The following is a 13,123-nucleotide window of genomic DNA, read 5'->3' as shown; positions in this document are numbered from 1 at the left end:
ATAAAAAAAATTACAAATTTAATAATGATAAAAATAATAGTCGTCAGATTTTTTTTAAAACTACTATAAACATGACTACCGAGAGTGATACTTTTTCTAATATTATATTAACATTTTCGTTGTTGTGTTGTATTTAACGGATTTTCTCTTTTTACGAGTTCTCCGGATCGGAATAAAATAATTACAGATTTATATTAAAATAATAGTATCAATTAAAAAAAATACTTGTGAAGTAGTAACACTTGATGCAATTTTCAATCTCAATTACTCGTATCCAGAGCCGTAAAAACATTTACAAATAAAAAAAAATCTCAATGTCAAAGACACTAAAGTCACAAACAAAGTATCTAAATAAGTCATTTGGCGTTTGCAGAAATGGCCGATTTGATAGTCGTCCCGTTGAAAAAATCATCTGATGTAGATATAGTGAAGCCTTTAAAAAACTTAATTCAATCCACATATAACACCGCAGAAACCAACGAAGATTTTAGTGACGCTATTAATGAGCTGAGTCGACTCAGAAGTTACGCTATATGGAAAGTGTTTGAAAAGTCGTCATTAGATGTTATTTACAGGTATTGTATGAGTCACGCTAACTTAGTGAATTACTATTTTATTAACGTTATTTTGTTTTTAAAATAATCAATTGACTTCTTTGACAATAAATAACCACGATAATTTGTTGTTTTTGCTATAATACCGACATAATATTGTCTTACTATCAGCTACTATGATCAACTTGTGTGTCTGGAGCGGAAGATCCCGCCGCAAGAAGTGCAGATCCCCTTCAAATGGAAAGATGCTTTTGACAAAGGTTCAATTTTTGGTGGCAGGATGAGTCTTAGTAAGCCTTATTTTACTCATTATTAAATCCATGGTAAATCTGAGTGTGTTGATTTAGAATTATATTAAAATATAATTTTGTTTTTATAGCCATCAGTTCCTTGGCTTATGAACGAGTGTGTATAATGTTCAATATGGCAGCAATGCAAAGTGCTTTGGCAGCACAACAGACTCTTGATACAGAGGATTCATTGAAACTCGCTGCTAAGTTGTTGCAGGTAAATTTGAATCAGTATAGTTAGTAACAGTATTGTAATGATTCACACATGTTGTGTATGCACTAATGTTCTCCATCAGATGTATGGTTATTTATAATTTCAAATATCTTTTGTTTGTAATTGTCACAGCAATCTGCCGGTATCTTTGCCTACTTGAAGGCAAATATAATGCTGGTAGTACATCAGGAGCCCACGCCCGACCTTAGTCCTGATACATTATCTACTCTCTCACAAGTGATGCTGGCTCAGGCTCAGGAAGTCATTGCATACAAGTGCATGAAAGGTAATCATTAATAAGTATAAAGGTACTCATGACTCATGAACTCTTACATGTTGAGTTGGAAATAAATTTGTGTAAACCCGACCACACATGCTTCACTGGTTTAAAATGATCAATACTTGCTAGATGTCAAGAGTTATGAATGCTTTGAAGTTCCTAAATGTTAATAAAAGTTTACTCTTAATGAAAATGAAATAGGCAAAGGAACAGATATAACAGAATGTTATTTAGTTGTGTTGTGTTGTTGTCATCATCCAACTCTCTCATGTTGGTATTCTGACGAAACTCAATTTACAAACAAATAATCCAGAGGAAAATCGCAAATAGTTTTAAAAGGAAGTGATAGAAGTACCTGTATGAAGAGTTATTGGAGATGTAATGTAGATATTTTTCTATTTCTGAATGATTATGTGTACAATCTCTAGTTGATTATATTATGTTTCACACATCCTTGTTCATAGACGAAATGAAGGAGAGTATGGTGGCGAAGGTGTGTGCGCAGTGTGAGGAGCTGTACACGGACGTAGTGCGCGCCCTGCAGAGAGACTCCAGGCAGTGGTTCGACCGCGACTGGCTCCTCACGGTCAGTGACCTGCTCACCCGCACTCCGGTTCACACCGCGCTCGCCTCGCTGTAATAATAAAGCGTCTCGACATATCTTTACAGGCTCAGAGTAAACAATCGATCTTCCGCGGTCTCGCGAACTACTATCAGGCGCAGGTTTGTCGCGCGAACAAATCGTTCGGGGAGGAGATCGCCCGGCTCAAGGTCAGTTAGCGGTCGGCATGATTCGTACGACGTATTAATAGACGACACTGACGAGGCTCGGTCGCAGGTTGCGGTGGAGCTGCTGAGGGCGGGGCGAGAGGGCAGCCCCGCGGCCGAGGTGGGAGTCAAGGCGGCGAGGCAGTTGGCTGCCGCCGAGAGGGACAACGACTTCATTTATCACGAGCGGGTGCCTGAGGCGCGCGCTCTGGAGCCGGTGTCGCGCGCTCCCGTGGCCTCGGCCCTGCCGCCTCAGGAGCGCTGGTCTCCCGGGCGACAGGATCTGTTCGAGAAGCTGGTGCCTCTGGCCGTGCATCAGGCGCTGCAGGCCACGGACGCACGCCGCGCCGACCAAGTCGGGGCGGAGATCAACGCTCTTCGGGAGGACACGCAGATGCTCAACAGCATTCTGGCGTCCTTGGACCTGCCCGCCTGCATCGAGGCGGCGGGTGGCGGCGGCGGACTGCCCGACTCCATCCGAGCCAAGGCGGCGGCCGTCAGAGACGCGGGCGGACTCCCCGCCCTCGAGCGGCTTATGGCCGAATTACCGGAGCTGTTACAGCGGAACCGGGAGATACTGACGGAGGTAAGTCCTCGTCCGCTCTCAGAATATCACAGACTCTTCTATAAATTTGTGATCTAATCGGAATCCTCGTCACAGGCGGAGCGCATGCTGAGAGAGGAAGCGGAAGCGGACGCGGCCTTGAGAACGCAGTTCGGGACGAGGTGGACGCGGACGGAGTCGGACAAGCTGACGGAAGCGTTCCGCGCCAACGCTTCGAAATACGCGCAGATCATCGACAACGCCGTCCGCGCCGATAGCATCGTGCAGCAGAAATTCCATCAGCACAAAGAGGTCAGTTTCGAAGACTCGAATGTATCATACAGTCGGTGAGCGAGCTGACCGAGTGGAATTAATTCGCAGAGTATCGAGATGCTGAGCCGCAGCGACCGAGAGATAGGAGCGGACGTCCCCGACGCGCCGGACTCCGTGGCCACGGACGCGGACGCGCTGCGGACTCTGAGGACGCTCATGCAGTCGGTGAGGAAACTAGTTTGACGTAGCAAAGAACATTAGACACCACCCTGTACGGACCGAGTGACAGGAATTCTATCCGATCTTCCTCGGGGCAGGTCGAGGAGCTGAAGGCGGAGCGCGACGCCATCGAGTCCGAGCTGAAGAGTGCGACGGTGGACCTCCGGGAACAGTTCATGTCAGCGCTGGCCGCGGACGGTGCCGTGGACGAGGCGCGGCTGTCGGCGGGCGCGCTGGGCGCCGCTCTCGCCCCGCTACAGCGTCGCGCCGCCGCCGCGCGCTCTCGGCAAGAGGAGCTCGCGGGGCGGCTCCGGGAGGCACACGACGCCCTCATGGCGGCCCGCGGGGGAGCCTCGGGGAGGGAGAGGGCCCTCACGAGACTCAGCGCGGCCGGGGACGCCTACCAGGACCTTACCAACAATCTCAAGGAGGGCGTCAAGTTCTACAACGACCTCACTCAGGTGAAGCGACCGCTTCTTCCCTCATATACGAATTTGTCGATGTGGCTATACTCATTTTCACATTCGGTCTGCAGCTGCTGGTGGCCTTCCAGAACAAGGTGTCGGACTACTGCTTCGCTCGCAAGACGGAGAAGGACGAGCTGCTGAAGGATCTCACGCAGGAGGCGTCTCGCTCGTCCCCGCGACCCGCCCCCGCCCCGCCGCAACATCACGTGGAGGCCAACGAGGTGAGAGGCCGGCCCCGGACCCTAGGTTTGTACATTTCTGTACGTCGAGTATTCAATCCCCGCTCGCTTCCAGCCGGCCGTAGTGTCCAAGCGTGAGGCGCCTCCCCGACCTCCCCCGCCCGCCGCCACGCCCGCCGTGTCCGCGCCATCGCTGCCCTACCCGCAGCAACCTCAAGGTCGGTCAGACTCGCCCACGACAGGCGATCCATTATCTTGCTCATTATCGTTCTCGTGTGAGAGCCGCATGTCGTCCACGCGACTGACCCCGTCCATCCCTGTCGACAGGCATGCCGCTGCCGTACGGTGCGGCGCCGTCTCCGTATCCGGTGTACGCCCCGATGCCGGCCATGTACAACCCGTACGCGACGCTGCCGTACCCGCACCACCGCGGCGCCGCGCCATCGTACCAGCCCTACCAGTACCCCCCTCCGGCGGCCGCCTACCCCCCGCCGCCGCCCGCCGGGTACAACCCCTACCAGCAGCAGTAGTGGCGCCGCTGGGCCGCTTTCTTTTCTCCAGCACTCGCTCGTAATCATTTGACACGGTCCGGCTTAGTTCATAGAGTCGGGTGCTGCTCGGTCGACCTGCTGTTTGATCGTCTTTGAATATTCCCTTCGCATGTTATGGTTGTTAGTGGCGACCGCGCGCGCCGCGGCCGGTGTGCCGGACTCTGCGCTCGCGGCCGCTCATGTAATATGTATAGTTAATATATATTTTATGACGGATGCGGAGTGTAAACTTGTAAAGAATGTCCAAATGCTTTAAACAAATCGATTTGTTGCGAACGGTTCGATTGAATTTATCTGCATTTGTAAGTGTTGATATGACGAGAAGTTTAAGGTTTCAAGGTATATTGTTGATATGTAAGCTAACCCCCTCATAGATCACATGCTATTGTACTAAAATAGATATTATTATAATGGTGCGATAAAAATATTACATTTGTATCAACGAACAGCTCGCAGCCGCGCGCTGGCGGCTTACACACCAGTTCTAACACGAACTTGTGGTTCATTATTATTGAAAAAGCGTAATTATCTCCAAAGTTTATTCGTTTTATCATTTTATGTTATCTTTAATATATTATTAGATAAAATATTTTTTTAATCTATGGCGTGGTTTTATTTAGTTGTAGTTCCTTACAGTGGAATGCACAGGAATGTAGTCCTGTGACTGATGGGTTCATTCATGTGAACTCTTGTAAGTACTTCTTGTGCCGACTCCTACAGGTCACTCACATTATAGCTTTAACGTACCGAGGTCATTGAATGAGGAACTGGAGACGCTTCGTGTGTAGTGTGAGGATGTCAATTTGGGTTAAGCGCACTGGTCCTTATTTAACTTCGACAAATACAATGAAATGTTGCATTGCTAAAATTATATCTCCCTGCGTTCCAGACGACTCTCCCAGATCAGAGTAATTCAGCAAGATAGCGTAAAGTTACCGGAAAAACTTGCTACGTCTGCTTGGAGACAGTTGGAATTGCTAAGCATTTGCAGGTGGAATGTAGGGTACTCTTGGGTAGCGATCAAAAGTCGCGTCGTCTTGATCGTTTTAGAAACCATACGTGAGGCGCGCTGCATGTGAATCCACTGGCGTGCACACCATAGATGCATATAAGCACTGCATACCCTACCCATATAACACCTAAACCTATATTGTTTAATTCTTACATACTTTTAATCACACATTACGAAATACAAATGTTTACAGACATTTGATTCAGGATTTGTTATAAGTGCCATCTATAAACAGAAAGCGAAACATTCTCGATCGGTCGCTGCTAACTGCTAGCGCCGCTATGCAGCCAGAGCGGCGGTAGACACAACTACTCGGTGCTTATTTTCCATACAAAGAATCTCAAGGACGATCTACAAATCTCGTGTGGTATGAGAAAATGTTTGCATGTGAGTTGAGTGCAAAAACCTATGAATGTGTTCTATTCGAGGAGCACTGTATCCTTTTTATCTTTTAAAATGTCGTAAAAAGTCCGTTAATTGTTAAATGAGACGGGACTCTCTGATTGGTCGCTAAACTGTTCAGATATTTTTTTCGCCATTTTATTATTGAATATTGTCATTTGTCTTTCTAAGCGCAAGTGAATAAGTTTTAATTAGTTAACTAGTAAACTGAATGAATTTATTAACGAATGATGGAAAATTATAGCTGTGAGCTCAGTGCTAGTGATGTGTGTTTATCGAAATAAATTACGAGTAGATTTTCAATATTGTCGTTTGATAATAAAATAAAGATAATTACAAAGGGAAGGTGTGTGACCAGTTGAGAGTGAACTAAAAGAAAGGTAATGTTATTCGTTTTAATAAAAAGTGTTATGATAGTTTTAATGAGCTAGCAGGTCGCGTACACACAAATAAGTTATTTTGTTTCCTTGTTTGTTGTTTTCAAATAATAATTATAAGAATGTTTGGCTCTCCGCTGGATATTCCGATTAAAATAACTTTTAAAAGCGGTGATGAACAGATCGTAATCGTTTTAAGGTACTTTCGTGGCTCAGAGGCAGTCGAGAGATTCATAAAATATATAGATGTTTGTTCTGATCAGACTGCTGTCACTTTATGCGCGAATGTTATCAATGTTTAAATGAACTAATATTTTCGGTTTACTTCGCGTATTTTATTATGTTTAAAAACTACATACTCCCGACGTTTCGGTTACTTTGCAGCAACCCTGATAACGGCAGACATAAGGTCTGCCCGTTAAAATAATATATTACGCGTAGTAAGCCAAAAATATTAGTTTCATTTAAATGAATACCTGCGAAAGATCTCATTATTATCAATGGTTTAGAGGAGGAAATTATGATGAAAATTGATTTTTTTTTCCAAACATATTTTGCTTACCGTACCCCAAATCTCTATGCACGCCACTGTGTGAATCATTGGATGCTGACAAGTTTCATCTCATAGAGTTCATACCTCCAACGTCGGGCGCGAGTTCTCTCCTGGAAAGTTCTCAATGTTTCGCTGTCGCACCTTCTTTTTGGTCCACTCAGATTTTAAAGTGTCGAGAGTGTTTATCGTGAGTGTAAACATTTCAACACATTTGAGTTCCTCATTTCATTTTTCTCTTCAGAGTGCCATTATGATCGCGTGGTGTTAAATAGAATTAAAAATTAATCAAATTTCTGCGCCACAGATGGCGCCACTTTGTGAGAGTGACTTCTGCAATACGGATCCTTATATCTATATCGATGTCTCAAAAAGCAAGAACTACAATTACTAAGTATAAAACTGCACCACGATCTCGGCTAAGTTACATACTACTCTTCTATGACACGTCTGGTTTTATGAATACTTTTATTTTCTGACTTTCCCTTTATTGACCGCGACCTGTAACTGTTCTCGACAATCGTGCTTCTCGAACTAGATCTACTGAATGTTTTATTTTCATGTATTAGGGAGTGGTGTTTTTACTTTGTTCAAAAAGTTATTTTCAATTCAGCTGCTATTTTTTTTCTAATTTAAAATACATTGTATAAGTAACACTGCTTAAAACTCTAGGATTGCTAAACCGATTTATATTGTTTTGATTTTTTTTGTATCTGTACTACTTTTAAAATATTAGCACATTTACAAAATTAAAAAAATATATTCCCTATAAATATTCGTGAGTTTGGTAACTGTCAAATATATTCATCCTACTCCCATGTAAATCCTCGCCTCAGAATAAAAAACATAAGAAAAGGTTTCTCGACCACACACACACATCTACAATATTCTGATAACGCTGTATTTTATGTTTAAAATTTATAATTATGACAGTAATCACAAAATATTGAAGCATATTCATTGTATATTTTTTATTATGTGGCTTAGAATTTTATAAAAAAATCAAATATATCGGCGCAATTCTTATTGAGGGTAGTTGAAATTGAATTGAGCCGCCTGTGCAAGTGTAGTCACAACAATGTTGCTATAAATAGAGGCGAGAGTACAAATTAGAGAGTCTCGCTCGAGCCGTTACAGGGATCGGACCTCTTCGAAGTAAGGGGGTTCGTCAAACCGTTTCCGAGGTTACCGTCATGGGTCTGAGATCCTGACGACATTCAAGAATAAAGGCATTGGTGACGTCAGTTATGCTGACGTCACTCTTTTTAAAAACCATGGCTTGACAACCCTACAACAAATCCTACTCCGACATATATTAAGTTCGACAAATCCGTCTCACGACAATCATTCCATGTTAGGTGATTAAACAATAGTTCATGGCAAGTAATAATTATTTTACTTTCCCGCTTGTGGATGCTAAGATCTTACAGGGATTCCTGACTCTCCTAAAAATAAAAGCCGAGTGATGTATTACATAGCACTATTTATTAAATTAAAATTTCTAATACATAACTGTCGGAAACACTTGCAGCGAGTGTTCAGTACTTAGGAGCGGGAGACTCCTCCTTGGAGTAGTCTCTGGTTGGTGAGTAGAACTGGAAGAAACAAAACAAATTACTACTTTAAAATTGTTTCAATACTATCAATCAACCTCTGAGAATAAAAATATACACAAAAATTAAATATTCTTGAAGATAGGAAAAAATTCACGAGATATGATCTTTTTGAAATCATTAGTTGAATCTTGGTTAGATTAAAACAATTTAGAAAAACTGTCAGTTCAAAAACCGACGAAAGTAAAAGGCAACCAAAAGATTCTTCCAAACAGTGATAATACAAGGCGGTAATGTAGGAGACTAGAGGAGACACTTAAAAATAGACAAGAGAATAAAAATTATATAACATGTCTGGTGGAGCACCTATAACTCTTTGACTGTGACAACATCTCTTGTGTTGGTACACTCACTTGGAAAGCCTCAAATTAATAGTGGAGTCTAGTGATGTGTTTGAAGGGTCTGATGTGACGTCAAGCAAACATCAAAAATATGCTTACTTTTATATGTTTATAATAAGTTATCTGAGAATTCTTCGTGTAGTACAAGAGAATGATTTCTGATATTACACAACAACTACTTACTTTCATAATTACAAGATTAAATGTTCCATGAACATGATCAATAGAAAATAATAATCTGAACATTTTATTTTTTTAATTACAATTTTTGTATGCAGAGAGTCAAATGAGGATATTATTGTCTTTTAATAAATATAAGGTCATACTGTGTGAGGTCAAGTAACAGCGACTAACATGTAGTTTACCACAATTACTACAAACATATGCTCAGTGTTTCCATCAAAGGAACAGACACATAAAACTCTTACTTAGTTACAAGTTAACTTCAATAGACATTGCAACTGTCTGTTTTAAAACAGGACAAGATCTCAAGCTTAGCTTACCTGGTTTCAGACCAAGTGGATTGTTTGAGATTTTTTTAATATAAATAATACAAACATAAACTCCTATTACAATGTTATATTTTGTCAAACCTTGTTGACTATCAGTAGTCCATTAATTTCAGTCCTGAATTTATGTCAATTCAATTTTGTAATAAAAATTTAAAATCTTTATCAATTCATTTCCCTTACCTTGTATTGTTTATTCCTGTACTCTTGCCAAGGCTCGGGGTTGGTCTTCTTGTTCCAGCTGACGTCGGGCGAGCGCAGAGCCAGACGCGCCAGGTAAAACACCGAGCCTGCACAGCCGAGCCCGACGCACACGTACAACGGAATCAGCTGTAGATAACAAATAGAAATAAATCTATGGGATACCTTTATTATTGTTAGACAATTGATTGACACGAACAACTAGGATCTTAACAAAAGGGCGATATTTAAATACAGGTATATTATAGGTAAATCATTAATCTGATAATACGATAGACAATTATAAAAATTATAAACGAAGTTCTAGGTTAGTTATGTAAGCAATGAATTTGCGAATGATAAGATTTTGTCTTGTACTTACAGCTTTATGTTTTTTCAAGCTTTGAATGCTTAAACCTTGCATTTTGTTATTTTAAACACGAAGTGAAACTTAAAATCCCTAAACTCGTCTTTTACGTGATATCTATTTGAGTAAAATATTTGTCAAAACTCAAGCAGGATCGACATTAAATTGACGTTATGCGCAAAAAGTGTTGCTGTATAAAAATAAGAAACACTCTCGGTACACATTACAATCTAAATTTGTGTATTTACTTCAAAGATTTTTTAAATATACACTTGTAAAATTACTACAATTTAATTATAGCATAAATTTTAAATAACATATGTTATGAGACACAAAACAAAAACTAATGTTATCTATGTTGACTGTCATTCAATGTAATTATTTGACAAGCTAATCCATTGATTAAAAATTGTTATTAAAAATAACCTATTTTTAATGATTTGGTGCTATTTTAGTGCAAGATAGCTAAATATTTAATAAAATATACGAATAAAATACAAAATGAGCTTTCTATTGTGAGTAAATGATATCTCAATATGTTTATATTTTGGAGCTATTTATAAATAAACATAATATCACAACATATTAGATTTTACTGTTAAGATATTTGTTTGAAGTTCTATTAAATTACTTTGCAAAGGGAAAAATCGTCCAGAAAATATTTTTTACGAAATTATCATTGTATTACCGAAATGAATGACTAGGACTATGACTAAGTGAAACGTATTTTGCAAAACAATGGTAAATAATATCAGAGTTTATCAAACTATTTACATTATATAGTTTCAAGACATTCTTAGCAGTTTTTTCATTTCTTATTTCTTCCAAATAAATATAAATCAGACTGCTTTGTGATTTTTTGTAGTGGAAGTCGATCGAACAAAACCTTCAAGCCAAAGAAAAATATACCTGAGGGAACTCATCAGTATGACCTGATGCGTCACGCGGCGGCCACACTGGGTTCAGGTAACCTACGACTGGCTGTCATGCTGCCTGAGGGAGAGGATCTCAATGAATGGGTTGCAGTTAACAGTAAGTGGGACAAGTAGGACCGTAGATAAGAAAAAACTGTCTGCCCAACAAATTGTTTTGGTGACTTACAGGTTTTTAAACTGCATATGGTCAATATCTATTGACTTGTTTAGATAATTCAAAGTAGTTTGTAAATAACTGGAGAAATAGTTAAGAGTAACATATAATGTGATAAACAAAGCCCTTAAAGGAAATACAGGAAAGAGGATGCAAGTGTGAGAAGGTTAAATAACACTATAATATAATAAATACTGCTTGCAGGCCCTGTTCAATATGATTTCCTTGTAATGTGACTCATTTGGTTGTCACTGCATGCTTCATATACTTATAGTATAGTGATCAGGTTCATACAATACATCTTCATGACTCATATCAGATAGCTATCTACCAATTTGTATACACTCGTAGTTTATTTGCTGAATGAGAACACAAACACATATGTATATATGAATACATCCTCTGTGTGTATTTCTTAGGTTATGAATAAAAAAATTATTATCTGATTTTGTACCAAAAAATATAGAGCTGGTTCATCTGGTGGACAGGTCACGACGGTACGTTCAGCAATACTGTGGTTGCGGCAGAGTTTAGACATGTTTGCTTATCAAATAAAATGCAGTAACTCATTGTCAATGTCCATAACATTTTTTAGCAGCGGAGTCTCAAGTTAGAAGGAAATATAGGATAAGAACCTTTCCAAGTGTTTTAGAACTAATATGAGTGTTTAAAGATGTTTAAAGGTCATACTTTACATGAGTTGTATAGTTTTAATATGATTTGCAGCCGTAGACTTCTTCAACCAAATCAACATGCTGTATGGAACCATCACGGAGTTCTGCACGGAGGAGTCATGCGCCGTGATGTCCGCGGGACCCAAGTACGAGTACCACTGGGCCGACGGACACACCGTCAAGAAACCCATCAAGTGTTCCGCGCCCAAGTACATAGACTACCTCATGACGTGGGCGCAGGACCAGCTCGACGACGAGACGCTGTTCCCTTCCAAGATAGGTAACGCGCTGCGGCATCCCACTCGAGACATTCGGTCGCTTCGAACCGACGCCTCTATAGAGAATGTATGGTTGCAGGAGTGCCGTTCCCCAAGAACTTCCTCTCGATGGCAAAAACGATCCTGAAGCGTCTGTTTCGCGTCTACGCCCACATCTACCACCAGCACTTCCCGGAGGTGGTGCAGCTGGGCGAGGAGGCGCACCTCAACACGTCCTTCAAGCACTTCATCTTCTTCGTGCAAGAGTTCAACCTCATCGAGCGCCGCGAGCTGGCCCCGCTGCAGGAGCTCATCGACAAACTCACCGCCAAAGAGGCGCGATGAGCTTCGGCCGCCTCCCTCCACCCCCGAGGTGTGTCATCGGGGAACGACGACTTCTCCGAGTGACTTGACGTTTTATTAATGTACTAATGTTTGTGATATGAGTTAGTGGAGAGTGTCCGGGCTCGGCGCGGCTCCGGCCGGGGCGGGCCCGTACGTTATATTATACAAGTGTTTAGATTTGATACGAATAAGGTAATAAAACTAAGTAGATATATGGAGGCAAGCGCCGAAACCCCCTCCCCCGCCCGCCCTCGCCGCTCGTCCCCGCTCCGGGGTGGTGGCGGCGGGCGGTCACCAGCAGCGTCATCGTTCTTCACTATTTCCTCGTAACGCCTAAGTTGTTTGAGGTATATTCCGCGCATTTCTTTCAAAGGTTCCTGGTCTCCGCCGCGGGGGCCGACCACCGCAGTGTTTATAACTTGTACCGACCGTGAAACAATTATACGAATTATAAAACACTCCGCTGTTTACATAACTCTTTATTAATATTCCATATGGAAGGGTTCCCGTTACTCTATCGATGCTCGCATCTTTCAAAGGAGCGAGCTTTTTTTTGCTGCTCGTGTAGTAGTGGAGGCCTTACTGGCAGCTGTCGCTACTTCACAACAACGGATACAGAAATTCCGAGGGTTACCTCGCAGACTGATGACGTCACGAAAAGGTATAACACGTTATTTGGTACAAACGGAGAAGATACAATCACGCATCGTATTGCTTTCTTTATCAAATATTTTGACACTCTCTTATTTAGCTTCACGTGTATGTATGTTTGTATGTTTGTGACCGACTTCTTATAACTCGATTTTGACTCATTTTAAACGGACCGATTTCGCTCAAATTTTGTAGGTTTATCAAGGACCGGTGGCAAATGAATACCTCGTAGAAATTATATCAATTTCATCATTAGGATTGCCAGGATCATAATATCATATCATAGATCCTTTACATGAGAGGGAAAGAGATAGAGCATGCTCGCTCAAGCGCTACTGTATTAGTTGGTAAGCTCATAGCTGCATTATCAACAGCCAAAAATCAAAAACTTTTGATAAGGAGAATTTTATATTTAAT

General features: G+C 41.7%; 3 protein-coding genes across 4 annotated transcripts; 2 read left to right on the top strand and 1 right to left on the bottom strand.

The window, feature by feature from the left end:
- Window positions 1-331: 331 nt before the first annotated feature.
- Window positions 332-4,941, top strand: LOC116768933 (programmed cell death 6-interacting protein). Its single transcript, XM_032659844.2, has 13 exons — window positions 332-575; window positions 726-844; window positions 934-1,061; window positions 1,191-1,344; window positions 1,803-1,924; window positions 2,008-2,109; window positions 2,177-2,692; window positions 2,768-2,962; window positions 3,032-3,148; window positions 3,241-3,603; window positions 3,678-3,830; window positions 3,904-4,006; window positions 4,116-4,941. The coding sequence occupies exons 1-13, from the start codon at window positions 376-378 to the stop codon at window positions 4,316-4,318; spliced, it is 2,475 nt and encodes an 824-aa protein (XP_032515735.2). The 5' UTR covers window positions 332-375; the 3' UTR covers window positions 4,319-4,941.
- A 3,205-nt stretch (window positions 4,942-8,146) lies between these two features.
- On the bottom strand, window positions 8,147-9,868 carry LOC116769216 (cytochrome c oxidase subunit NDUFA4). Its single transcript, XM_032660255.2, has 3 exons — window positions 9,706-9,868; window positions 9,327-9,473; window positions 8,147-8,275 (listed from the first exon to the last, which is right to left on the bottom strand). Exons 1-3 carry the CDS (start codon window positions 9,745-9,747, stop codon window positions 8,219-8,221), a joined length of 246 nt encoding a protein of 81 aa, XP_032516146.1. The 5' UTR covers window positions 9,748-9,868; the 3' UTR covers window positions 8,147-8,218.
- Window positions 9,869-10,047: 179 nt separating this feature from the next.
- On the top strand, window positions 10,048-12,513 carry LOC116769108 (MOB kinase activator-like 1). 2 transcript variants are annotated; one of them, XM_032660120.2, is made up of 4 exons: window positions 10,048-10,205; window positions 10,556-10,722; window positions 11,506-11,733; window positions 11,811-12,513. In XM_032660120.2, the coding sequence occupies exons 1-4, from the start codon at window positions 10,192-10,194 to the stop codon at window positions 12,053-12,055; spliced, it is 654 nt and encodes a 217-aa protein (XP_032516011.1). In that variant the 5' UTR covers window positions 10,048-10,191; the 3' UTR covers window positions 12,056-12,513. The 2 variants fall into 2 exon arrangements, with proteins under 2 accessions (XP_032516011.1, XP_032516012.1); XM_032660121.2 differs by lacking the exon at window positions 10,048-10,205 and adding an exon at window positions 10,281-10,431.
- The last annotated feature ends 610 nt before the right edge of the window (window positions 12,514-13,123 follow it).

Source organism: Danaus plexippus, chromosome 5 (genome assembly GCF_018135715.1).
Source record: "Danaus plexippus chromosome 5, MEX_DaPlex, whole genome shotgun sequence".
In the NCBI taxonomy this organism is placed as follows: domain Eukaryota; kingdom Metazoa; phylum Arthropoda; class Insecta; order Lepidoptera; family Nymphalidae; genus Danaus; species Danaus plexippus.
This window is presented reverse-complemented; position numbering and strand designations above follow the sequence as displayed.

Coding starts and splice junctions, on each gene's coding strand:
- LOC116768933 (XM_032659844.2), top strand. CDS start 376: ATGGCCGATTTGATAGTCGTCCCGTTGAAAAAATCATCTGATGTAGAT. Junction 1,062..1,190: donor TCGCTGCTAAGTTGTTGCAG/GTAAATTTGAAT, acceptor TAATTGTCACAG/CAATCTGCCGGTATCTTTGC. Junction 2,693..2,767: donor ACCGGGAGATACTGACGGAG/GTAAGTCCTCGT, acceptor TCCTCGTCACAG/GCGGAGCGCATGCTGAGAGA.
- LOC116769216 (XM_032660255.2), bottom strand. CDS start 9,747: ATGCAAGGTTTAAGCATTCAAAGCTTGAAAAAACATAAAGCT. Junction 9,474..9,705: donor GCTTGAAAAAACATAAAGCT/GTAAGTACAAGA, acceptor TGTTATCTACAG/CTGATTCCGTTGTACGTGTG. Junction 8,276..9,326: donor ACAGGAATAAACAATACAAG/GTAAGGGAAATG, acceptor TGTTTCTTCCAG/TTCTACTCACCAACCAGAGA.
- LOC116769108 (XM_032660120.2), top strand. Junction 10,723..11,505: donor TGAATGGGTTGCAGTTAACA/GTAAGTGGGACA, acceptor TATGATTTGCAG/CCGTAGACTTCTTCAACCAA. Junction 11,734..11,810: donor GCTGTTCCCTTCCAAGATAG/GTAACGCGCTGC, acceptor GTATGGTTGCAG/GAGTGCCGTTCCCCAAGAAC.